The 27,295-nt window shown below is 26.5% G+C and overlaps 1 protein-coding gene across 1 annotated transcript; it reads right to left on the bottom strand.

Moving 5' to 3' along the window:
- Window positions 1-1,177: 1,177 nt before the first annotated feature.
- On the bottom strand, window positions 1,178-26,619 carry LOC107439982 (glucosidase 2 subunit beta). The gene is made up of 16 exons (XM_043043529.2): window positions 26,391-26,619; window positions 24,798-24,914; window positions 23,592-23,687; window positions 22,201-22,258; window positions 20,029-20,146; window positions 16,299-16,362; window positions 13,487-13,552; window positions 12,511-12,622; window positions 12,027-12,105; window positions 7,935-8,024; window positions 6,719-6,760; window positions 6,479-6,542; window positions 5,052-5,121; window positions 4,748-4,912; window positions 2,860-2,959; window positions 1,178-1,478 (listed from the first exon to the last, which is right to left on the bottom strand). Exons 1-16 carry the CDS (start codon window positions 26,488-26,490, stop codon window positions 1,326-1,328), a joined length of 1,494 nt encoding a protein of 497 aa, XP_042899463.1. The 5' UTR covers window positions 26,491-26,619; the 3' UTR covers window positions 1,178-1,325.
- Window positions 26,620-27,295: the final 676 nt, after the last annotated feature.

Raw genomic sequence — 27,295 nt, 5'->3', positions numbered from 1 at the left:
TTGTCAGATCTAAGAAACAGAAAATTTAAAAACTAAAAATGAAAAATAAGTACTTTTTAAAGCATTAAAAACATTTCATGAAACAAAAACTTTTTATTCTTATGGACCACACTAGCCATAAAAATGTAAAATATATTTATAAATGAACAAATATGGTTCCTCATATACTCCACTATAAAATATTTAGATGAGTTTCCACAATATAAATATCAACTATAAATTTCAAACTGTCACAGATAATTAAACACAGGCATGATTAGAGTAAATTGCCTCAACTTGTGCCATAGAGACTGACTCAATATTTAAATTATGAATAATGTAAACAGAGGCACATAGAAGGTTAGCATTTTTGTATTAATAGTGTATTAGGAAGTACACAGAAAGGCTAAAAAACCTACAAAATTTTTACTTAAGGATTTTCAAAATAACTTTAAATAGTAGAAGAATGGTCATAATTTAATTTAACTGGAGCATAAGAATTTAATTAAAAGAATTAATAAATGAACTTTCATAAACCTTCTTCATTATTATGCAATGCAAATGGTATAAAAATATTCATGAAATTGATAAAGTTTTAGAAGATATAGAAAAGTAAGAAGATAAAGTAAACTTATGTTTCAGTGTTATAGAAATATATTTATCACAAAAATAATTAAAAATAAGTAAAATATTTTTCTTATAAAAAAGAAAGAGATTGAAACAAAAATAAAGTTTAAGCCATAAAAATTTAAAATGAGTTTGCAAAAAATGCAAGAAAACAATCATAATATATTTAAAATTTTAACAAATTGTTGAATCATTTCAGGACATTACAATTTTAATTTCACCAATAAATTGCTCATTTTTAAATATAATTAGATATTACAACGTTTTATTTATAATAAACTAATAATATATGGGCAAAATAAGGGTATTTTGCTACTGGCCATCTGTAGCATTTTTAACAGTGGCTACTTCCTTAAACAGTTTAATGATTAAAAAAAAAGTTGATATTAATAACGTAAGGAATTTCTTTTGAAACATTTTTCCAAATAAGGTAAACATTACGAGTTTCATTTCCAAAATGAAGAAAAGTTTTAAGAAATAAGTGTGAAATAAAGTAATTCTCAGAATTTTATAAAATATTTATAATAATTCTACGTTTATTTTTAAAAAAAATAATAAAATGCATTGAGTGCATGAGGTGCATTTCGACAAAAAAAGTAGTGAATGGGTGGCAACTGGCAGACAATTTTTTAAACACCATTTGACACATTTAGTCGCCTTGTGGTTAGTGGCTACCCTTAATTTTGCCCTATACCTATCACTCTCTATATACAGAAACTCTATAGAAAAGATATATCATTCTTAAGAATATTTTTTATTTCTGGGGAAAGTTCTTTACAAGAGGCAGGAGTCATAAATTCAAAGGTATATGTGCAGGGAGAATTTTCGATAACAGAAGTTATTTTATTCTCAATGCCACACTTTAGAACGACCTAGAAAATAAAGAACTACAACAACAAAGATACAGCAACAACACATTCATTATAGTTGAAAATGACAACACCAAATTTGCAGAAGTTTATATTATAAAAGTTCATACAAATACTCTTAATTTTACACAATATATCTGTACATATATTGCACTTTTGGGCAGAAACTAGTTTAGACTGCAGCAGAAACCTAATGTTACATTACACTGAGTGAATTTAAATAAAAATTAAGCTTTCTTCTTAGAGAATTTTTTCCCCTTGCTTGCAATGAGCACAAATTTGTTTAGGCTGCAGAAAGCTAACATTTTTTGGTCAATTTAAAGAAAAAAAGATAATTTAGGCTGGAGAAAGCCAATGTTATATTAAGTGAGTAGAAACAAAATTTAAGGTTTTTTCTTTAGGAAATTTCTCTTTATTTATTTATTTTTGTTTATATTTTTCAGAAAATAGTTCAGACTGCAAAACGCTTATGTTATATTACATTAAGTGAGTTGAAACAAAATTGAAATGTTCCTTCTTTGGGCACTTTTTTTCTGTCTGTATTGAGTGGAAATTAGCTTGGGCTGCAAAAAGCCACTATTACATCACATTGAGTGAGCTGAAATAAAAATTGAGGTTTCTTCTTTTGCCAGTTAGTTTCTATTTATTTAATAGAAATTAGCTTATAGATAGCAGAAAGCCAATGTAATGTTATAATAAGCGAGTAGAAGCAAAATTTAAAGCTTCTTCCGTTGGGCACTTTTTCTCCCTTTTGTATTGAGCAGAATTAGACTGCAAAAAGCCAATGTTATATTATATTAAGTAAGTTGAATTGAAAATGAAACTTTCTCCTTTTAGCAATTTCTTTTATTTATTCATTTGTTTGTATTAAATCCTTCCTTCTCACTCCCGTGAAAATGATGGGTTGAGGTTTTGTTCCCTAGTTCATGCTCCCGTGAAATTTCCAGGCTGGAGTGTTCAATAGTAACGTGCCAATAAGAATAAAACTAATTAATTTCTTCTGCTCGGAAAACATTTTATTTCTCATTTTACACACCAGATGGCAGTACCAGTATATTTTTAAGGTAATTGTAGATAGTTAATTTACTTTAAACTAGATGTCAGCACTAATTAAATTGTGTATTTGGCCAAATAGGCACTTTTATGACCGTTTTCCTGAAAATTAACCGATCATTAAGGGGTTAAGAAAAAATTACTTTAGTCTAGTCTACAAAAAAATAATTTTATAATACATTAAATCAGTGGAATTAAAAATTCAGGTTTCTCCTCTCAGTGTTTTTTTTTTTGTTTTGTTTGTACAGCTCGGTTAGAAGATAGAAAATTTTTACTAAAATTTTAATAAAATGAATGTTTAAAATATTTTGATAGAACATTAATAGTTTACCTCTGCTGAACGATTGGGACCGTTCCAGCAAGATGCACCTCGAGAATATTTCATTTGTTGGTAGACATCTTCATCTGGACCACTCCATTTATCCCACAACCTAAAAAAAAGCAGATTATGAGACATCAGACAATTTTAAAAAATGAACTTTTCAGTTACATAAAACTACAGAAAAATGTTTTCCACATTATTAAACTATAATAAAAGCAGCTATTAAAAAGAATATTAAATTAAAAATAAATTAAATTCAAAAATATTTTCTTCATAACCATACACAGTAATTTCTCTCAAGTTATAATTATATCGGGTTGAGTAAAAAGTTTTCCGCCCAGGGGAGATACCTCCGTGCCAGCAGCAGCCATTCCCGTGGTAGTTAACCTTTTCTGAAATGGGCTTTTGCATTTTAAAGCTGAAAGTGGGAACTACACAACTGTGTAATTTGTTTGTCAAAACTTTATCATCTTGTGCACCAGAAAAGTGTTTGAAATGGAGCTATCACGTAAGCAGATCAGAACGATTATGTACTATGAGTTCCGAAATAAACNCTTTGCTGATTTTCGATCTATTTATCATTTTACAGGATTGTTTTTTTTTTGGCGGAAAACTTTTTACTCAACCTGATATTATTCTTATGTTAGTTGTTTCAAAATGTCATAATTTATTGAACTCCCCATTATTACCATTTCTTACTAAAAGCCAATCAAAAAATTTAATGTTCCTATAAAAATTTTAATTTGGTTAATTATTTTTTTTAAGCCAAAATTTCATGTTTTTAATTAAAATGCTTCACTAATTTAGAAAGTGGCTATATTTTTGGGAAAAAAATAATAATTAAACTAATTAAAATAAACTGTACTAACATTCCAAAGAATTTTGAAGCAACCAAGTGAGTAGAATAGATAATATAATCAAATCATTTTTGTACAATTTGTGTATGGTCTACAAATTTTCACACATTTAGAATGGTTAATTCTTGTCATAGAAATCAGGCAAAAAAAGTGAAACACCCAATAAAAAAGTCATAACCCAATTTTAAAAATACTGTGATTGGAGATGCAGTCATTTGAAATAAATCATACTAGTTAAAAATTAAATGAAAAAAAAATCCCCTCTGGTATCCTTGGTATCATTGAATCCATATTTATTTAAAGAAAATAAGCCCAGGAACTGTGCGATTGCAAGGAACAGAATAATTATGCAGTCATTCCACTAATATAATGTGATTACACAAATGGGACACTGGTACCCCTTTTATATAATTTTCTGATGCTCTAATTACAAATAAAAATAGATTTTAGTATTTTTTAACTATAAAAAACAGTTTAATAATTATCAAAAAAATGAGATTATCCGAATAATATTTTTATTAAAATATGAAATCTAAAAAGCAATTTGAATTTTTTTTCCATTCATATTTACAAACAATTAATTTTGTAAATTAAAACAATTTCATTGATGAATTACTATTTCTCTTAAATTTGAAAAGATGTTATTTAGAAGTGAGCTGTGTTTGAAAGAATTTGCCTTCAATACAGAAAAAGACACCAATATTTCATGCTGTATATCATAGCAATAAATTATTAAAATGCTAAATACAATATTTTCACTTATTTTGACCAAAATTAACACAAAATAATAAAAAAAAGTATGAAAAACATATTTATTAAAAATTCTGCATTAAAGGGTTAAGAAATATTCAAGATTCCAAATTTAAATATAAAAAACCTCTCTCGAACCTAATTTTTTAGAAAAAATATAATTAATTCTTGAAATGTAAAGATTTGGAAATATGAGCTTAAAAGTTTTGTCGTTGGATCTTTCTAAAAAGCTTTTTCAATTATGAAAATTCATAATATGATTTATTTATATAAAAAAATTTAATTTTTACCCAATTAATGTTTCGTCTTTGCTGACTTTCACTATTTGAGTTGTCTTGTCAAATGGACAGAATTTGTAAATGTAACGCTTTTCAGAGAACTCATAGCATCGATTTTCTAAAAATAGGAACTCATCACTTTCACCAAAATCAGATTGCAGTTTTCTTTTAAGGTGCCTAAAATAAAAAATTTTGGTTTTTTTCAAAGCATACTTATTTAAATAACTATAATTCCCTGTTTTATTGATTTTTTTTTTCAAAGTAAAACAGAAAAATAAAATATTTCAATATGTTTTAAATTGATTACTAAGATTACCAAATTTCTGCTTGAATATCTCTGAATAACTTGTCTGCATCAGCATAGTGTTTTCTAGCATCAGCAGCATCTGAAAATGAACTGAATGTTAAAACTTTTCGTTGAAAATTAATAAAATATAAGAAAATTGAAATATGAAATATTTTAGTTCATACCTGTTTTATCCACACAAAAAAAAGGGTTTAATGAGCATATCAGACATTGAAATTTGTTGATGTGTGCAATTTTATAACACATTATATANTATATATATATATATATATAGATAGATAGATAGATAGATAGATAGATAGATATACATATATATATATATATATTCCAAAAAAATTAACTTTATTGATAAAATGTATGGAATTTAAATTTTTATGCTTTCATACCTGCCTGCAGAAATATGATTAGAGTGATTAATTCCATTTGGTTATTAAGTGCAGGGATTATTAGGTTATGAAATACTACACAAAAATGTACCTTAATTTTTTGAGGGAAATTAGATTCCTAACCCAAAAATATAATTAATATTGTTTTTAAATTTTACGTATTTTACCATATCTCAAGAATTTTTTAAGGGAATCCAAAAGTTTTTGTATTCAATTATAATATTTGTTCATCAAAAGATAATTCCATTCAAAATTAAAAATAATTTTTCATAATTATTCATAGTTTTTTAATATTTTTTTTAATAAGGGATTAAAAAAATTTGGATACACAAATTTTTACATCATATTAAAGAATATAATTTTATAAGTCAAAATAATAAATTTGGAAGATTTAAGTCAAATAATTTTTAAGTTTTCAAATTTTTAAAAACTTATATATTTAAAATTTGATGTAATAAAAAAGCAATGGTTATATATTTTCTGCAATGTAAGCATTCGATACCAATCATGCGATATTCTCATAAATTAGCCTATTTGAGAGTTTAAAACATTAGTTGAATTTAATAGCACAAGAGTCTGATGCTGCCATGTTGCAACAAACTCAAAGTTGAAGCAAGAAATTAAAAATAACATGAACTGAAGTTAACAAACTCAAACAGCTCTAAAACTATGTTAAAAAAAATTTTAAAAAAATGGAAGCAAATAAAATCAACAAAAAGAGATACTAGAGTATCTTTAGGCTGTAAAACATGTATTAACCTAAAAAAGGTATGCTCTATAATACAAATTTAATAATAATCATAATTTTATAATGTGACAAAAAAATCTAAGAAAATATGTAAAGTTTTAAAGTATTATGTAAACAGTTTTAAATTTTAATGCAATAATATTGAAGAAATTTAAACTAAATTAGAAAATCTTTATACAACATACATGCATATTAAATGAATTATAAGGATTTTATAAACACTAAATATACATTTTATTTATTCCTCATACATTTTATATAATCCCTATACATTATATATACATAATATACTGAAAACTAACCTCTTAAAATGTTTTCTTTGTCTTTTGTTTCGATTTCAGGAGGGGTTTCATCAATTATGCTAGACTTGAAAATCAAACTGGTTAGAGTGAATCATAAATAAAAAATAAAAAGAATTTTGAAAGAGAACTTATATTTAATTTTTAAAAAAATTCATATTATATTGAAACTATAATTAATATAAATATTTCATTATAATTATTCTTAAGAAAAGGGGTGGAGGAAAAAAGAAACCAATATACCTGATCAATTTCAGTAGAAGTATCTTGAATTGGAGCTTCAAGCTAAAGAATAATAAAAAATTAATGCATTTAAGTATATTCATCTCATATGTAACAATATTATTTAATATTTTTCTGAAGATAATATTACAAATTCAAAACAAGTAGCTTTATATCTAAAAACTTAATGCGTCTAAAAATGTACAGTTAAAACAAAGTAACAGTAAAAATATCAAACTTTTGTTTTGCTTAAAAAACTATTAATTAATTAACATAAAGCTTAAAACATACATTTTTAGATCAGATTTACATCATTGAAAAAATAATGATTTTTAAATGAAATTGTTCACTTTACATGATTGCCGTTAACTTAAAAATATTTAAAATTGAAATTTAGTATGAAAATGATTTAAAATTTAAGTGTATTTATAAATTACTGAATATAGTTTTAATAAAAAATGATTGATTAAAATATAATAACAAAAACAATAAATTTTGTAACAAAATTTTTATAAAAAGCAAGAGCAGCTCCGAATTATTGAAAAACAGTTAATAACAAATGTTTGAAAAAGTGTAGTTCTGAATAACTAAAAAATAGGTTATAATAACAAATGTCTATGTTTAATTCATTCTAATAACCATAACTATACAATTATTAACAAATGTTTGAAAAAATTCAATTCTGAATTATTGAAAAATAGATTAGAACAACAAACAAATGTTTAAAAAATTAAGTGCAATTCGGGATAACTGAAAAGATGTTATATTAATAAATGTTGGGTTATAGTAATTACCATAACTATACAATTTTCACACAATACTTGAAAAAATACGAGCAGTTCTGATTTTTTTTCTTTTTTTACAAACAATTGCATAACAAATGCTTGATTCAATTATAATGGCAAAACTGACAGTATTTTTCTATGAATGTCAAACAATAGATTATAAATTAAAATGACAATAAGTCGTGATTAATTACAACAAATTTGTAAGCAGGATTTCTCCATATATTTTTGGTCTCTTTTATTTGTTCTGAAAAAAAATGGAATACATGAATCATGATTTGTAAAGACAAATTGTGATTCGTAGTTCAATGAGAATAAAAGTAAAATAAATAAAAAAGTCACATTTCTATAATTTAAATTTGTAGCATTATCCATATTGTTTTACACTTGCCTATTTAGAGACATTTATCAAAATTAAAGTTAGCAAATATTTAAAAAAAAAATCAACAAACTTCTTCCATTGTAAATGCAGGCTTCATAATTTTCCAACCACTTGATAAGAAGTCCTCCAGGGTTACTTCATCTTTTTTATGCATGTAAAACTACAAAAACATGAATTTAATTATTTACAAACAATTAAACAAATGACAGACATTGAATTACCAATAGAAGTAGATTTTAGAACAACTTTTTAAAAATGTAAGTTATTATTTTGTTACGAAAAACTTCCAGTAAAGCAGACGATGTTGTTGCTGTAAGTGAAAACAAGTGACTTTTTGTTTTTTACTTAGAGGATCTCCAAACCAGTTCGCATAAGCAGGGTTCCTGCTTAATTTAAATGATAAAAACTCTGACTTTTCCAGGTTTTCTGAGAATAACCACAATTTCAGACCTCATTTTCACTACATACTAGAATATTTCTTCAGAACAAAAATTACTTTTTGATAGAAAATATGTTGCAGATTAAATTTTGTATAAAAATTTATTTATAAGGCAAAGGTGGAACTTATAGATTTTATAATCACAAGTACATAAATGATAGACGAAAGCAATATCTTAAATTAGAACCAGGAAACTGTACAAAATCAAGGGAATTTAGTTTAATATAGTTTACAAAAATATTTCATAATATAGTTATAGTTTATAAAATAGAGTTATATAGCTATCAGTTTACTTATAATAAGACCAAAATAGATTTATACAGGAAACTCGATTTTTTTAACAATTACTACCACCCTAGTAAACAGTATTACTGAATTTCAATTAAGATTATAAAAGAAACAATTTCAAACAAGGAATTGTATTCAAGTTGTAGATAAATCAATATTCCAATTACAATAAACTAAGAAAATTCAACCATGCTTTAATGGTATTCTTACAAAAATAATAGCAATAGATGTAAGCCTTATTTACATTGAACCTTATTGGCTATTTATTACTACTCTTGTTACTATTTACTATATACTTGTTACTGTTACTATTACTTGCTATTTATTGTTACTTATTATTGTTATTAATTGTTACAAGATCTTTGCAAGTTTTAGGGAAAAAATGTATTCTTCCCAAACTTTTTCTTAAAATTAAATTTGACTGGTTCAGGTTTCCCAGATCTCACTGAACCAGTAGGTACTCTTCATAAGTACAGACTAAGAAGACATTTTTATTCCGCTTGCTAACAGTAACAACATTAAAAATGCTTGGAACTCACAGCTGTCGTTATAAAAAGTTTTTTCACTGATACAATTTTAGGAGGCATGACTAGTTTAAAAGGTCAGGAAATTTTATATGTTTTTTTAATCACCTTTTTCTGTTTTTCCATCAAAGTATGTCTTGCTATGTAATCTTAATTAGACCACTCAACTTACGTTCTATTTTACAAATCAATACAGGGCAACTGGCCAGATTTGATTTCAATACAAAAGTGCAAATTTAAATAGGTTGGAATGCATCCATTTATATATTGTTAACTCTGTAAATAATAACAATATTCTAAAACCAGAATGAAATAGTGAAAACTTATGATGTATTCCTTTACTTTCATTTACAAAATAATGTGTGAACAGGCTTAACCCTTTCACGACGGGAAGGACAAACCTGCGCTTATTGCTGCGGTCGGCAGTCTCTCTCACGAGTGTCTGTCCAGGGCCGGAGGTTTTTTGCTGTTAAGCCTAAATCCATGAAATTACTGAAATATCAACGCATTGTTTAACCCTCTGACTGCTCAATTTTTGGACCGAAATCGCTTTAAAAATAGCTTTACACTACGATCCTTCAAATACAGCATTTTGTGGACAACTAACGACATCTGTTGGTCAAAACGTAAATTAAACGTCTAATACTGCAACGGGGAATAAACGGGATGCGCTCATCAATAAAGGAAGAAAAACACATGCCCGCAAAAATCGCGGGATGATCAGATTTTGCTACAAGTGAGTTGCCCGTGGAAATCGCGGGATGAGCAGTCAGAGGGTTAATAATGTTCGGTAGAGTATTTAATGGCATATGCTTTATATTTCTATTGATACTTTATTTACTTAAGTTATTTTCTGTTTAAATATATATTTAGCACATTTTATTATTATTCATTATGTACTTACCATTTAATAACTTTTAACATTATATATCTGAAAACTAAATATNAGTAAATAAAGTATCCATAGAAATATATATAAAGCATATGTCACTTAAATACTCTACAGAACAATATTAAACAACGCGCTGATATTTCGGTAATTTCATGGAATTAGGCTTAACATCGAAAAACCCTCCGGCCCTGGGGAGACACACGCTAGAGAGACTGCCGGCCTCAGCGGTAAGCGCGCTTTCGCGCTTTGCGTCGCGAAAGGGTTAAGTTATTTCCTGTTTAAATATATATTTTGCACATTTTATTTTCATTATGTACTTACCATTTAATAACTTTTAACATTATATATCTGAAAACTAAATATATGACTTAAAATTAATTTTTCATATGAAAAATTTGAAAACACTAACATTGCAGTAAAAACTGGACCGCAGATCAAAATACCCAAGGCTGTAGCGGAAAAAAACAACAACCTCCTCTGCTTACAGTAAACAAATACCACATGCAAATTTAAAGAGCCGTCATAAAACATTCCTTTCTTTTCCATTCCTTCCCCTTAAAAACCACGTGTATGTGAGTCCTCTCATTTTGAGTAGAAGGTCAAATCTACATGTATCTGAAACCATATGGACATACAATGTCATCTTCTGGCAGAAATTTTATTTTTTATAACGTCCCAGGACACTGGCACAAATGAGTGACGGCCGGGGGTTAACGAGAAAACGCTCTGGCACGCTGGCATGACGGCCAGGAAGTGAGTGCGTTTCTTGCTGGCATGTAAAGGTGACAGTCGGAGCGAAAGGGTTAATATTCTAAGAAGTTATATTTGAGATTGTAACCAAATTTGTACATAATTTTATTATTCAAAAGATTTTTTCATATTTTATAAATTCTAAAAGGTTGTGAGCCTTTAATAACTGATCTAAGGAAATTAATATCACAACACAGATAAAGAGCAAAGGCTGTCATAATTAAGTGTTATCTTCAGTTTTTTATGTTTTCAACTGATGTTAAGTGTGCAAAGTGAATAGTAAATGGCACAAGTCTTATTGTAAACAGTGACAGTAGAAATAAGGATATGTAATGGAGTGATTTTTAATCTTAAGCACAATAAATAAATCAAAACTGGTATAAACAGAAGTATTTTCACAAATTTTAACCACTATTGCACTTAGCTTTATGTGGTGAACAAGATATACTATTTGAGAATAAAATTGATATTTGCAAACAATGATTTCAGTTACAATTGAAAATTTCAATAAACAAAACTCCAACAAGTTCAATACCAAACAACATGGATTGGACTGTCTTTTTCAAGTTTTCATTTAATTTTCTGAGCATTGGACTCAGAATGTTTGACAATATAATTTAGTATAAAAAAATTATTACCCCTCACTATAAGAATTAATTAGAAAGAGGTATATAGAGAAGTACATTTCAAACAAACTTGTTGAAATACTGGATTCTTGAGAGGAGGAGGATTAATGCACAAACTTTATAAGAAAAGAAATTAGCAGAAAAAATTGTTTCAATGTAAATTCAAAGTTACTATTTTAAATACAATCTTTAAATAATACTATAAACTAAAAAAAGAGAAATTTTCAAGAAAACTTAGATAATTTAATTCTGATGTTTAAATACAAAGTTGATGTGACAAAAATGTCTGTATTTCATCAAAAACTAATTTAAATGTACTTAAACATTTAACGAACACATTTTGTATGAACATTTAAAAAAAAATTTAATTTTAGTTTTCATTAGAACTAATACTAGAAAATTTGTAACTTTTTTTGTATAGGTAAAATTGCTTTAAGATTTATATTTGAATAAAGAAACATAATTAACAGTAAACTACACATAAAATACCTATCCTCAAACAATGCAGAGATTTAGGGTAAAAAAAGTTTTACTTTTCACATGCAGCAACTTAATATCAATAATGTATAACAATCATTTATTGATCAAATTAATAAACATTTAAAATTTAAACAGATATTTGATTAGATTTAAACTTGTTTACCTGAGCTTCATTATCAGAAACCACTCCATCCCCATCATAATCAAATCGTTTAAAGGATTTGATTTCATCCAAAGTTAATCTGAAATTGTTTGGGGGAAAATGAAACAAAAGAAATTTCAGCACAAAAGTAAAACAATTTTGTATAAAAAACTTTTATATATTAAAACGAATATAAGCTAGATTACACATAGTTCTTTTTGTATAACAGATATTTGGTATTTACAGGAGTGAGTTATAAGATAAGAATTGTTATCATACAACTAGCTATGCAATTTGGTAAATAAAAAAAATGGTTTGTGCCTTTCACAGAGCTTTAAAAGCAAAGTGTGATTTGAACTTTAACACTATAATACATTTTAAAAAGTTAAAAATGAATCCATGTTACCATTTTTGGCAGAAAAGTTAAAGACTGATATTTGCCTATGAATTTTTATGAAAATTTAGTTGAATAAATATAAGTTACATTTGTAAACGAAGCACATACTTGCCATCCCCATTAACATCCAGATCAGAAAAAGCTCTTTGACCCTCATTTTCTTCCTGCTGTTGATGCTGTAAAAGTAATCGCTTTTCAGCTGCAATTCTCTTTTCTTGAGCTAAAATTAAAGAAAATCATGATCCAGTCATATAATTTAAATAGACTTTATTGATTTTAGAACAGAATAAATAATAACTGGAATTTATTTAGACCATTGTTACTGGATAACACACCTAGCACTTTTACTCATTCCGAAGATGAATTATCCAATTGGTATTAAAAAAAATTTTAAATACAATTTTAGAGAAAAATATAAATATACTATGATTAAATCATACCTTAGTTTTAACAACTTGCATTTGCATAAATGATTGGATCATTTATTTGTAGTGGTGATTAAAATTATTTTAATTAAATGTAAAAAGTGAATAATTTATAAATTTTATTAACACTATCAATATAAAAATAAAACACTACAGAGTGTCCATGGTAATGGGCAGCTCTGCCAGAAAATGATAGAATCAAATTGGATGAAAATTGAGAAAAGTGAGGGAATATATAAATAAATAATAAAAAAATATTATTTATAACTTACTTTGTCCAAGTACAAGCATTGAAAAAAAATTTTGAATCAGAAAAAAATCTTTCTTTAAACAAAAAAAAAGATTTTTTTAAATTCTTTATTTAAAAAAAAGAAGAAAAGTTAATTTTGTAGCAAAACAACAGTAAATGATATAAATTATGGATTTTTTCTACATTAATTTAAAATTATAAATTATTTTGTTTAAAAATATATGTTTTTATTTTTTAATCAAAAATCATTTTAAAAACAAATTCAAAAAATTTGTGTCTAGTTATCTGAAATAATTAAAGTTATTGAATCCAGTTATTTAACCAAAGCTCTGAACATTTCTTTTATGATCATCAAGTAATTCAATTAGTGATTAAATAAAGAATATATGAAATTAGATATATTCCTTACCTCTTCTGAATTCTCTTTCTCTACTTAGAATAAAGCCCTCCCTTGTCTCTGCATTTTCTTTTTCATCTATAAAATAGTTAAAATAAGAAAATATCATTGGATCAAATAAACTCTGATTTAAAATTCATTTCATTCTCTGATTTAAAGTTCAGTTTCTCTAAATAGCAATTGTCATTAGTTATAGAAAACTTTAAAGCAAAAATATTGCAGTTTTGGTGCACATAGTTTGTTGTAATAATCTTTTGTTTTTTCAGCCAATAAATATAGAGCCTACAGATAATATAGAGCCTTACAGAATTAACATTTCGCTTTACCTAGAATTGTAATTTAAAATGAAGATTTTTGGTAAGGATTTCTTATACAAAATATGACAATTTTTTCAGGCTACAAAATATTTTACTGTAATTGCTTGAAGTTATACAAAATATGAAAGCAAATTTTAATACACTGCTAATAATTAAGTTCAATGCAATATTTTTCTACGTGCAGAGACGCAACAAGAAATTTTCCACAGGGGGTAAACCCCTAAATTATATGTGCACAATATACTATATATTACTTTGTGTCCCTATTATAACACCAGAAGCATTTGTGAAACCGTTCTGAAATTTGGACAGCAAGTTTAAATAGTAACTTTAAGCCCTGATCCTAAAAATCATTCAAACATTTCAATTAGGTTGAGATGCTGATGAAAAAAGAATTTTTCTCATTGGTTTAGCTTTAGTTGTTATAAATTGAACTACAGGCGATTCTATTTTTCCAAACACATTAAAAGATAATATCATTATGCTAATTAGCATAGAGCTCTATTTAACCAAAAAAGAAGTTTATTTAACTTTCTTTAACACTTAATTATATTCTATTCATTATGTTGGATAAACTCAATGTGGATGGCGTATGAGGCAATTCATCATTGAATTAGTATTTCTATTAATTGAAGACATATATTTATTTTGTTTATGAAGTACTTTAAATGTGTATTTCCTTAAAATTAAATAACAGTTATTTTACAACGGTAATTAAAATAAAAAGAAATAAATTATGCACTAAAAAGCAAAGTGAAAAAGAGGATAAATACTTATTTATTTCAAAGAACAGCAAAAAATAGCCAAACTATAACTGACGACAATGATACCTTTTACATTCTGATAACAGATACTACTGGTATTATGGTAATTTAATAGGAATAAAATATACTAATAAGTTACTTAATCAGGGTGCGTACCCAGATTTTTCAACAAAAAATAAGCACCTTTTAAGTACTTTTTAAGCACTCAAGAAATATTTTAATCACTTTCCAAAAACAAATCATAATTCGGATCTGAGTGCGGTAATAAAAATTATTCTTTTCTATCTTTAAAAGTTCTTAATTTATAAGCATAAAATCAATAAAATTCAAAAACATTTTCAAAAACTATACATAATCATGATAAAAAAAACTAGTTTCCGATCAATACTGCAGAGAAAATTGTGAAAATCATGCACTTTTTGTAATTTAGAATGACAATCAACACGGCAAAGAAAAAAATCTCTTTTTAAAAGATAGAAAATTAAGCACTTTTTACAAACTCCAAATAAAAAAAGCACTTTTAAGGGCTTTTAAAAACATAAATAAAAAATAAGCACCTTTAAGCACTTTTTAAAAACGCTACGCACCCTGTTAATATAGGTAGTATGGCAATAGGTTTTTACAGTTTCCAGATGGGAAAGTTGAGTTGAAGGAAAAGATGAATCCAGAAGGGAAAGATGAGTTAAACCTCTAAAAACGTGTTTTGTTTTACTGTATAATGTAAGTCATTCAAATAACCAGTAAGTCATTCAAATAAAAATAATTTTAAAAATTTTTAATTCTTTATCTTTAAGCTTTATTAAATGTGACAGTACACACCTTTCAATTTCGTACATGATTTGGTTGTGATGATTAAGAACAACTTACCGATACTGATTATTTACTTTTTTTTTATCCTCAAGTATTCAACTTGTGTGTGTATATATATATGTCACCGGATATCATTAAAATTTTTGCAATGGCAATCAACTTTTCGGTAGCTTATATTACATTTAAAAAAAATTTAAAGAAAATTTTGATTGTTAAATTGGTTTACCTTAGAAAAATTTGAAAGTAGAATTTTATATATTAATTGCAATAAATGTTAGAATTATTTAACTCTAATCTCAATAACTGATTACTGTTACTGACAATTCTAAGAGTGGTTATTTTCCAGGTATAATATAGGAATTTTGTAAGAAATTGCAACTTTCTAAATTCTTCGACATTTCAATGTTTCCACCTGTGGGAACAATGCTTTCTTTACTTAAAAAAATTAAACAAATATAATTGATTAAGTGTGCATATTTCCTAATTTGTAGTTGCTGGGATGAGAATACGTCCATTTCCCCCTCATTTAAAAAAAGAACTCAAATTTGGGAAATAATTTTATGAGGCCTTCTTACTGATATAAGAATATAATTTTACGATATTTTTAGGTATAAATTATGTATGAGAGAAAACACGTACACATATTTTAATACTTATAAAATTACTTTTTAAAGTTTTTTAACTGTACAGAAGAGGCCATATAGAAAAAAAGCTTTTATGGTAATTATGAAAAAAGTTAAAGTCCAGCAAAGATTTTTGAATTCTTTAAGAAGACATTTTACATTCCTCATTGAAGGAGCTTACTAGAAGAAGATAGATGCGGCAAAATAAAGTAATATTCTTTATTCATAGCAAACCAAGATTTTTTTTTTCTTTTAAAAAAAGGGACTAATTCTTTCACTCTACAATTAAATATTGTGTTGCATACAATACCTTGCTTTTCATTTTTAACTTTTAAAGCTTCTTGTTCTTGCTTGAACAATTCTTCTAACAGAGCCTGATATTTAAATGAAAGGAAAAAGAAGAATTTGGTTAATAAGTATTAAAAGCAGTTATATTTAATTGGCAGAAAAGAATTTGAAAACAAAAAGTAAATATTTAAAAAGGAAAATATAGATAAAGCTAAAGCTTGAGTCTAGAGTACTGCATTCACAATTTATTGATATTATTCTACATTTTTTTTTCAACTAAGGAAATAGTTAAAAAAAAAAACTTACATTATTATTTTTTTAAAGGTTAATTATTTTTAGTAGATAATTTGGTATTTAAAAAAAATTTAATGCAATGACAAACTTTAACATTTACATTTAAAATTTTTGTGGAGAAACTATTACTTATTAACAGAAACTTATTTCAAAGTAATGTAAAATTAAAAAACAAATATTTTGAAAATAAGAATTATTAAATTCAACAAGAAAACATAATACTTTTACAGAACAAACAAATTTTTTTCAAAAAAGGATTAATATCACAATAAGGCAATTGTTTAGTAATTAGTATTATTACTATTAAGATAAAAAGTTTGGCATTCTCTCATTAATATAATTATTTTATTAATTTTTAAATTCTTCATATTCAGTTTCATATTTCATTAATTTCAATTCAAAAACTGATAGCTTCTTTTGAGAACAAAATATTTAGTTAAATAGATGAAAATTTAAATATATGTTTTCTTTAATATAAAAAATTGGAATGATATGGTGACACACTCTGCTATACTTCTTCCAAAGACATTTTTGCATCACACTGTTCTTCAGTATTATTTCCAGATAGTTGTTTAACAATAACTCATTAACTCACAGTACATGTAAACATCTGACAGGGTGTGCAGCCAAATTTTTCAACAAAAAATAAGCACCTTTTAAGCACTTTAAAAAAATATCCTAATTAGGATATGTGCAATAATAAAAACTTTTTCTGCCGATTGATGAAAGTTCTTCATATATATATCTTAACAAAATGCAAAATAATTTTAAAATTTTTACATGATCATGATAAAATATCAAGTTTCTGACAAAGAACTCTTTTCTTGATTATATTAATCACCATAAAAAAAATTTATGCACAATTTATTTATTATAAATATATTAAATATTGAGTGGCTAGATCTAATTTTTAAATTAATAATTAATTTACTAAATTATGTAAAAAAAATTAATTCAAAATCATAATTAATTTAACTATTATTTAAAAAAGTTACTGTGTACATTTTTTATATTTAAATAAAAGCTATAAAAAAAAGAATATTCAACAAAACAATAACAAAATTAATATTACTTATCATACCGAATTTATAAAGATATGTAAAGAATTAAGAAAACTTTAATAAATTCATATTACAAACATCAATCGGTAAATGGCCCTAATAATTTTTTATTAAAATTTGTTACTTGGTTCAGTATTTTTTTAATGAAATGATCAAAAAAAATTATATTATTTTGAAACGTAAATACAATGAGTATTGAAGCCTAACATTTTTGCCAGAAGTAAATTATTATATGGTCCTTATATTCATAATTAACAAATCTGAGATAATTAAATTTTTTATTTCATTTTTTTCAAATCAAATCATTAAGAAATGAATTAAAATTTCTTGGAAAGACAAATCTGAATAACATAAGAGTTTTTGCTGCATTTAAAAAAGTAAAAGTCCCTAACTTTAAACTTTTTTTAAATCTTGCCTCTAAATATTATTGAGTTTTTTCATGAAACTACTTAAGAGTACTGAAAGTTTTAAAAGTAATAATACAATCATAAAAAGTAATATGCAAAAAAAAAAATGAAGTACAAATATAGTTTACATTTTTTATGCCATTGATGGACGGCCCCTCAAGTAAAAATCTCAATTAATTCTTATCTTTATTAAATTAAATGAATAAAAGGAATATGGAAATTTTGAGGAGATGAAGCATTGTGATTCTTTTACTGCTCTGAAACACAGATGAAATCAAATAATTAGTCAAGGATCCCCAAATCAAGTTCAAGTACTAATCTATAATTAGGAGAGCACAAAAAGACCATAAGCTTGCCGGTGACGAAGATAACGCTTCACCACTGCCGAAATTAAAGAAGAAAAATAAAATTTTCTTTTGCTATTAGGGAAAAAAATTGGAAATATTAATTTGGTTTGCATGATCAGCAAGCATTTAAGAGATTTTTTTGGCACTATTTCAGAGGGTGAAAAATGAAGCCAGAAATTGAGAATTTCTTGCAAAATACAGGAAAGTTGCACATAAGAGAACAAGAATCCTTCCCACCAGCTCAGCCCACCATGTGAACCTACAAGTATTTCATCAAACATTTAAAGTGATTGGCGCTTACATCTGTTACAGACCTACGATACGCCGAAATGGATTGCAGTCGAATGAATTGTGAAAAGGTTGAATAGAACAATATGAAAACCACGCTTTTTGCATAATTTCAGGCAAAAATCGGCATGCTAAACAAAAATATCTTATTTTGGAAAAGGGAAAATTAAGCACTTTTTAAAAACACTCAATGAAAAAAGTACCGTTAAGGGCTTTTAAAAAATAAAATAAAAAATAAGCACCTTCAAGCACTTGTCAAAAACGATACACACCCATTCTAATCATGTATAAGTAGTTAGTGTTTTTCAACATTAAATACTCTTCTGAACAATTTGAAAATGTGGCTTATTATTATATTGCTCCCAGCTTTTCTGTCGAAACTTATGAAAATAGATTTATAACAATTTGATTTTTTGAAATATATTAAATATAACAAATTGTACCTGAATAGTTAGATAAAATTAAAATGAACAGCAATGCAATAAAATTGGGATTAAGTCTTTATCACTATGCAAGGTTACTACTTAATTCCAAAAAACAAAATTTCCCTGACTTTTCCAGGTATTTTGGGAAAATTTCAATGTAAATCCAGACCATATTTTATCTCTACCCTATCTTTATTTGAATCTCAAATATGATATTTTGCGAGCAAAATATAATGAATGAGGAAAGAAACATGGAAAGTTTCACCAAAATGTTAAATTTTTTAAACAAATAGTTGTAATAGATTTTAGAATTATTTAAATCAAATCTCAATAACTGATTACCGTTACTTAAAATTCTTAGACTAGTTATTTTCCAGGTATGATGTAAGAATTTCCCAGGTTTTTCTAAAAAAATTTAACTTTTCCTGACAATTTTCAGCTTTTCAGAGTCAAAATAAAATTCCTTCACTATTGCAGATTTCCCCTGGCCCATGGGAGCCCAGCTTTGACGATTTGGACTATGTCTTTATTCTATATCTTCCTTTTCTTACTGAAATGAATTAAATATAACTTGCCCATACATAGTTACAAAAATTAAAATGAGCCACACTGCAATAATGATTATGTTTTGATTACTGCACATTTGTAGGTTTTCTCCAGGAAGTTATTTAAAAATATTTATTACAATAGTCATTTTGAAACACAATAAATAATTATTAATGCATAAAAACTAAATCTGGTTTTAAAAAAAAATTAAACTAAGTAGTACAGCTACTGAATAATATCAATACAAACAAGAAAAAATTAATGCAACTGTAAACATACATTAGTAGGTTTTAGGTTCAGAAGATAAATTAACAAATCGATTTTGGAATGTACATTTATAAAATAAAAATACTAATAATAAATTGAATAATTCTTCATATTTACCTGATACTCTTCTTTTTTCTCCTTCCCTAATTTTATGTACTGATTTCTCAGAGTTTGGCCTTTTTCAAACTCATCATATACTACTTTTGCAGCTGCATATGCTTTTTCACCAAGCTCTCTATAATAAAACAGGAATACAAAACAATTTAAGCATACTGAAAAAAGTTAAAAATCAATTACATACAATTAACATCTTATTTCAAAACTTTGAAACAAAATTAAAATCAAAAAATTTGTTTTACATTATACCAAACCTGTTTAAAAGTATTATATTTGTGATTGATTACAAGGATTTATGATAAAGCATAGCTCTTAAATTCAAAGTTTACAGGCGAACTCTTTTATAACAAGCTCTGGTTTAACAAGAGCAGTTTTAATAAATTATTATAGTTTTTGAGTTAAATAGCCTATATGAAATTGTGTCACTATATACATAACTTGGATTTAGCAAAGAATTTTCCCTAAAGTTTTTGAAAATTATTTTATTGTAGCTGTAAGATACAAAATATTTAACTATTCATAGAATTTGCTTCCTTTCTAAGAGGTTTGAAAAATGTCCATTAGTTCAATTTGTTTAAAAATTAAATGTATATAAACAACTTCATATTTCTTAACATGAATCACATAATTCAATGACTAACAGATAACATTGCTATGCATACCATTGAGTAGATTCTATACCTACTGATGCTCTTGTGTCTGCATGCATGTTCCTGACCAAATGTTTTAAAACACACAATCTGACATTGGTGAAGAAAGAAACAATTAAGCCCCTGTACCTAGCCTTCCCCATCCTAAGACAAGGAGTTTTTAAAGAATCAGCAAACTATTTTTTAATCAATAGTCAAGAGTAATAATACTGCACTGTATGTGCTGTATATAAATTAACTGCAAAAGTTTAACCACAAACACGCAAAATTAAATGTTAATATAATCATATAATATGTGCATAATATGTATAAATAAAAATTTATACGAAATAAGCCAATTTTCAAAATTTTTCCAGTATATTCTTGTAAATAAGAGCTTTTATTTTTCATTACTTTAGGCTTAATGAGCACCTTGACTTAATGAACTTATTTTCTTGGTTCCAATGTTCTCCTTATAAAAAAGTGCAATTATGGGTCAATATTAAGGGGAGATCTAGGGCTATGTTGTAAAACAAAACACTGAACTTTGAATTTCCTCATTTTCACGCTATTTACTTACATAGTAGCCTATAGGGCTACATTGTGGCCTCCTTATTAGGCCTATAATTATTTCCTCTGGTAGCGTACACTAGTACTATCCGGTAATATAATACATGGTTCAGTTTGAATATTATAGGTCAATATTAAGGGGAGATATAGAGCCATGTTGTAATACAGAATATTCTGTAGTTTTAAACTAGTATCAATAAAAATATGTGTTGCATATAAAGATAAATAGGATTAAAATAAATTTTAGTCTTTTGTAAAACTAAAAACAATGGTTTTATTTTATTATATTTACAAAAGCATAGGTTATTTTAAGGAAAAAAACATGATTTATTTTCTTTTGTCTAAACAACAAAAAATTTCATTTTAAATTGCTTAAAATTTTTAGTGCTTAATTTATTTCAGAACTCATTATTACTGCTACAATTTTGCTATTTTTTAGATTAACACTTTATGTTTGCTACTTTTACTACACGCCATGAGTGCTACTTTTTTTTTTTACATCATTAGTATATAAAATGCAAAAAGTTGTTCTCTTTACTCTGCAATTTACTAAAAACTTGTAAAAAAAGAAGTAAAATCCTAATACACCAAATAGCATTTTTAAAAAAAAGGGGGAACAGAAAAGAACTTGTACAGTATGAATTAAATTCTATCCTACTTCAAGAGTTATTAAAGAATACAGCAGTCAGATGTTGAAATGGTTAATAAATAATTTGAACAAATAAAGAATCATAAACTAGCTAACACACATAAAACGGACCTTTAATTACAACAATTATTGTATGTATTCTAACATAAAATAAACTGAGATACAAATAGCATAAAGTATTTGGAAATCTTAAGTAATATTTTAGTAGTATTCAATAGTTCAACAATATTCCAACATTTAAATAATATTAAATTAAAATATTTGTTTAGTATAAAATTAAATGCATTTATTATAAATAAATAGTGATAGAAAAAATGTGATTACTTGCAGTTATTGAGACAGTCAGCATCACTTCTATATTCATCGCTAGCATCACAGCAATCTGGAAAGTATTAAAATAATTAAACAGTTGTAAAAAATAACTTGCTGGATGTTTATTATCATTAATATTGTTGTTAATATGCAAATAAAATCTCATTTTTCCTCTCCTTCTCAAATAAGTTGCGCGAGTTGCGTGATGTAATACAACGACTTCCCGATAGGGGAAATTAGATATATATTTGTTGAAGAAGCTGACTAGNCACGGGCATTGATTGTAAACAAACAATCAATTGCGGGTGCCTGGGTGGCGAGGTTGTCATAGACTATCACTTCTATATTCATCGCTAGCATCACAACAATCTGGAAAATATTAAAATAATTAAACAGTTGTAAAAAATAACTTGGGGGATGTTTATTATCATTAATATAACTCTGAGTAAAATTTGAATGAGATTTATAGGATTAATTAGATCGATAAAGGTAAAAGAAAAGATTCTTCCAGAATAAATATTTGATTTTGATATGTGAGTCAAAACAATAACAATAAAAAAAAACAATTTTGCAAGAATCAATATTTAAATGAGACATACAAGGTGAATCAAAACTATACGATTAAAAATATCAACACTTCAAGAACCAATCTTTAAATGTAAGATACAAAGTGAAACAAAACTATAGGATTAAAAGTATCAACTCATCAAGAGTCAATATTTTTAAGTGATTAACAAGATAAAGCAGAACTACAGAATAAAACAAAAAAGATTTCAAAAACAAATTTCTAAATGTGATGTAGGTGATGAATCAAGACCATAAAATAAAAAGAATCAGCTTAAGAATCATTTTGTAAATCTGACATGCAAGATTAATCAAAACTATAGAATTAAAAGTATCAACTCTTCAAGAAACAACCTTCTTTTAAAACAAACCTCAGGAGATAAAAAGTTGAAATTCTTCTTTGCAACATCATATAGAGTCAGAGTCAAGGCTCAATGAAGAATAATCAATATCATTTCCTTTCCTGATTCATATTTTATATTCATTATTTAATTTCTAATGATAATTTTCTTTAACTTTTAAATAAAGATGATATGATAAAAGAGTGTAATAAATGTCGTACATCATCAATACTTATTAGAAAATATTAAAAACAACCTTTACAATAACCTCACTTAAACAATTGTAAAACTTAATTACCTTTTAAAAATCTAACTAAATTAATTTTTAACTTTCTAAAAGCAATAATAGTAAAGGTAGAATGAAATGTTTATAATTTCTAGTAAACAAGAATAAACTTTAATGAAACATTTAGTAAAAAATTTAATAAAAGTGAAAAAAATATCTTCACTTTTATTTTACATTATTTTGATATGAGTTAATAAATATCATCTCATTACCACAAATTCCATCATTTACCCTGGATGATGGGAGACTTACAGGTAAATGCCCGTGATTTAGGCAACTGAAAATTCCATTTTGACAAGCTGATGTACCTAGAATAGTGAAACAAAACCTGTAAATATAAAATAATGATAGACTAACTTATTTTACTACTATATAATTTTATTACAACAGAACCAGTTTAAAAATAATAATAGAATTTTAATAAATGAAGTTCTATTATAACAGAACTTTATTTTGTTTAAACTAAAATAAAATAATTTACTTAAAGGATAGCAACATTAAACTAAATATGAGTATATACGACTAAATATCTTTTTAAAAATCTTTTTACATTATCTTTTATCTAAAAATCTTTTTACATTTTATTAAATACAATTTTTAGTATTTTGATAAAAATTATAATGAGAATTGTAATAATAATCAATAAAAGTGTAAAAGGTAATTTCATATTTTGTAAACCTGAGTTGTAAAATAAAATTATTTTTTTGGTGAGTAAAATAGGTACTGATGTCACAGACAATTTTTTCATTCATAGCAAAGATCTCAACTTTGCAATTAGTAACCAAAATTTTAAATATAAATACACATTTAATTATAACACCAGTAATGTAGATGTTTGATAGTGGTGTGGGGTTGATTGGTATCTTTGTTAGAGTCCCCACTTAAACTCTAAAAAGAAATATAACTCTAGGAAGGCGTTCCACATGAAAATGTTTCCGAGAACGGGTTATAGGTTTCTTCATGAATAACACTAATTTTAAATATATAACTATCTTTATTAACATTTAGGAAACTTGTAAATTTAACTAAAACATTTTAACATGTATAAAACTTAACCACTTTAACATTGAGGCAGCATAGAAAAAAACTACGAAAAGGTAACCGGCGAGAACATGCCGGATTGCTAGCTAGAACCGACGGGGAGAGAGAGCAAGCTGTGAGGATGCGGCCAAGTTATATCCAAAACATACTGTGGGCATTTTGCTGATTTCGCCCTTCACGCATATCTCCATTCAGGTATGAGGTTTACGTCAATTATCGGCTGCGAGCGACATAGTCCAACGTCAGAGATTCGTAATTCGGACTTTGCATTTCAGACCGCAACACCACAGTGGAAATGTGATAGCTTCAACTATAAATTGATATATGAATATACTTTCAAAATTGCAAATAATGAATTAATAGGAGAGATAATAAACCTGGCTCATCAGATCCATCTTCACAATCACAGAAATCATCATTAATATAATGAAAGGAAAATATTCCAGAGCCATCCAAACAATGAAAATGTTGAGACGGATCATAAAACACTTTTCCTGAAAGATAAAAATTTTTTGATTTCAAAATATAATGAAAACTAGTTTATAATTAGGGAAAAAGAGACTTGCTCAACTCATACAAGTTAAATGGTAAATAATAATGTGACTTTGAATAACTTAATCAATGTTACTCAGTAGCTAATCTTTGCATCCATAGACTATGAATTAAAATCTTGCTGGTTTTTATATTTTCTTTCATTCATATCAATTTTTTTTTTAAATTCTTATTCAGGCTGACCACAAACATTCAAAAAAAAAAAATTCTGACTTTTCCAGATTGATTTTTTTTTATATGTTATTGTGCTTGAATAAGGGACAATAAAGAATGAAAAAAAAAAGAAAATTTCTGAGAAAAATTAAGAATTTAAGATTTATCTAGTTTTATAAACTGTGCATCAGCTACAAGAATAAAGAATGCATAATGTAAGATACAGAAATCAAGTAACGAATCAAAAAGAAAAGGAATTAAATTTAAAGGAGAAAAAATTATTAATGCAAAAATAAAAACAATTAACAATGAAATTATATAATCTCACCACCATTTCTCACAATTATATCTGCAAAAATGGTGTTTTCAAATATTGTCTAAATATAGTCAAAACAATATTACTCTGTTAATCACACTATTGTAATGATATAGCTTTTGCACTGATATATTTTGGCAATTTTAATACAATATTAGAAAGCACTATTTTTTTTTAAATAATAAAAGAAAAAAATTAGTAAACAATGGCTTTTAAATGAAAAGGACCAATCCATATCATTGGTTTGAGGAAAAAGTGGATACTAAGTTCTAACAGACTTTGGCTACAAACTGAAAATTTAAATTTTCATATGTATAATCAGCTAAAATAGAAGAATATCAAACAGCCATATGAGTAAAAGATTATTAAGTCATTGTGTTTTAAATAAAATTAAAAAATAATAATTTCATTCAACTCATGCAAGAAGTTAGAATGAAACCACAGTGAGTATCTGCATTGCAGCACTTGCATGCCTATATGAATATTTCCCAAATACTATCTCAGCCAAATTGGTCTCAAATCTTCTTTTTTAACATTTTGAAAGGCCATAATATATGTGCTGTCAGAAAAAAATGTTTTTGTTTCAATGTAACATTTGTAGACCATTAACAGAAATAGTTGAATGCACTGTACCTTATTGAACAACTGTAGTTTTAAAAATATTCAGTTTATTGAACGTTTTAACTTACTCTTCACAAAATAAAATAAATATTACGCAGATACGTGCCCATTTTCTTCGGAATTATATCAGTAAATTGGGCACAAAAAGGTAGTAATAGTACTTTAGTCATAGGACTTTATTTACACTGCACTAAAGCTGCACAAAAAGAAAATGTAATAATAAGAGCAATAGTAAAAATTATTTTTAAAAAAATCATTCAAACAGATATCTGTAATATGAACAAAATAAATAAAGCATCAAGATCAGAAAATGAAATCAAAGTCATACTTGGTAATGAGACACCTCGGGGCCGTAAAGCAGCCAAAGAACCACAGAAGAGAAAACAGAAAAAAGAGGAAAAGATAATTAATAAACTAAAAAATTCCATGACATGTAAAAATACAGAGACCCACCATCTAAAATGAAATAGAACTCATGGAACAAAAACCAAAATGCAAGTTCAGAACAGAACTTTTAATTATTTGTTTTGATATGATATTCGCTTAGTTAGACTACCTTGAGCTACTTATTTCTGCTCTACTTAAACAGCAGCTAACAGTCGTCAAAATTCAATAATGAATGAAATTTCTTTAAAATGACAAAATCTATTTTGTCATTTTAAAGAAATTTCATTTATTATTCATCCACTCAATAATCAGATGCTTAAAAAACACGTTTGTGAATTCGGAGATGCAACCGAAAACCTGTGACAAATTTTTCGTAAGAAAAATATATTTCCCCAATAAGGTTCTCGTTCGCATCTCCCAATCAGCATACGCGAATTCTTTGCTTCTAGTATGAATGATCCCTTACTTTTGACTATGCGATGGATAATAGAATCACGAGAAAGAAGGACTACTGCATTTTAAAATTAAATATAGTTCAAAAATGACTTCAAAGAAAAGATAAGGAAAGAAAGTTGATTGAATGTTGCAAAGGGACCGAGGTTGTAGGGTATTAGTTCTCATTAAACTGTTCTGCCATAAAGTTCTCGACATCGCTCGCAGGTTGTCATGCTACTGAAACAGAGGTCCCCACCACAGATCCGCAGGCCCCCTCTGCATCTACAGATACTCGAGAATCAAAATTGTAATAGTGCGTCTTCGGATCATCATCAAGGATGTTTCCGTGGGTGACCACTTGGATCAGTCTGCGTAGGGACCGAGGGTGTGCGGTATTGGTCTTCGTTAAAC

The sequence above is a fragment of the Parasteatoda tepidariorum genome, chromosome 10 (genome assembly GCF_043381705.1).
Source record: "Parasteatoda tepidariorum isolate YZ-2023 chromosome 10, CAS_Ptep_4.0, whole genome shotgun sequence".
In the NCBI taxonomy this organism is placed as follows: Eukaryota; Metazoa; Arthropoda; class Arachnida; order Araneae; family Theridiidae; genus Parasteatoda; species Parasteatoda tepidariorum.
Note: the sequence above shows the minus strand (reverse complement) of the source record. Positions and strands in the feature narration are given on the sequence as shown.

Bases quoted from the DNA above. Each gene is read 5' to 3' on its own strand.
- LOC107439982 (XM_043043529.2), bottom strand. From the start codon at position 26,490: ATGGAATTTTTTAGTTTATTAATTATCTTTTCCTCTTTTTTCTGTTTT. The intron at 22,259-23,591 runs GTAATGAGATGA...AATACTTTCCAG, and splicing joins GGTAAATGATGGAATTTGTG to ATTGCTGTGATGCTAGCGAT. The intron at 6,761-7,934 runs GTTTGTTGATTT...ATTATTCTTTAG, and splicing joins CTGCATTTACAATGGAAGAA to CTTGAAGCTCCAATTCAAGA.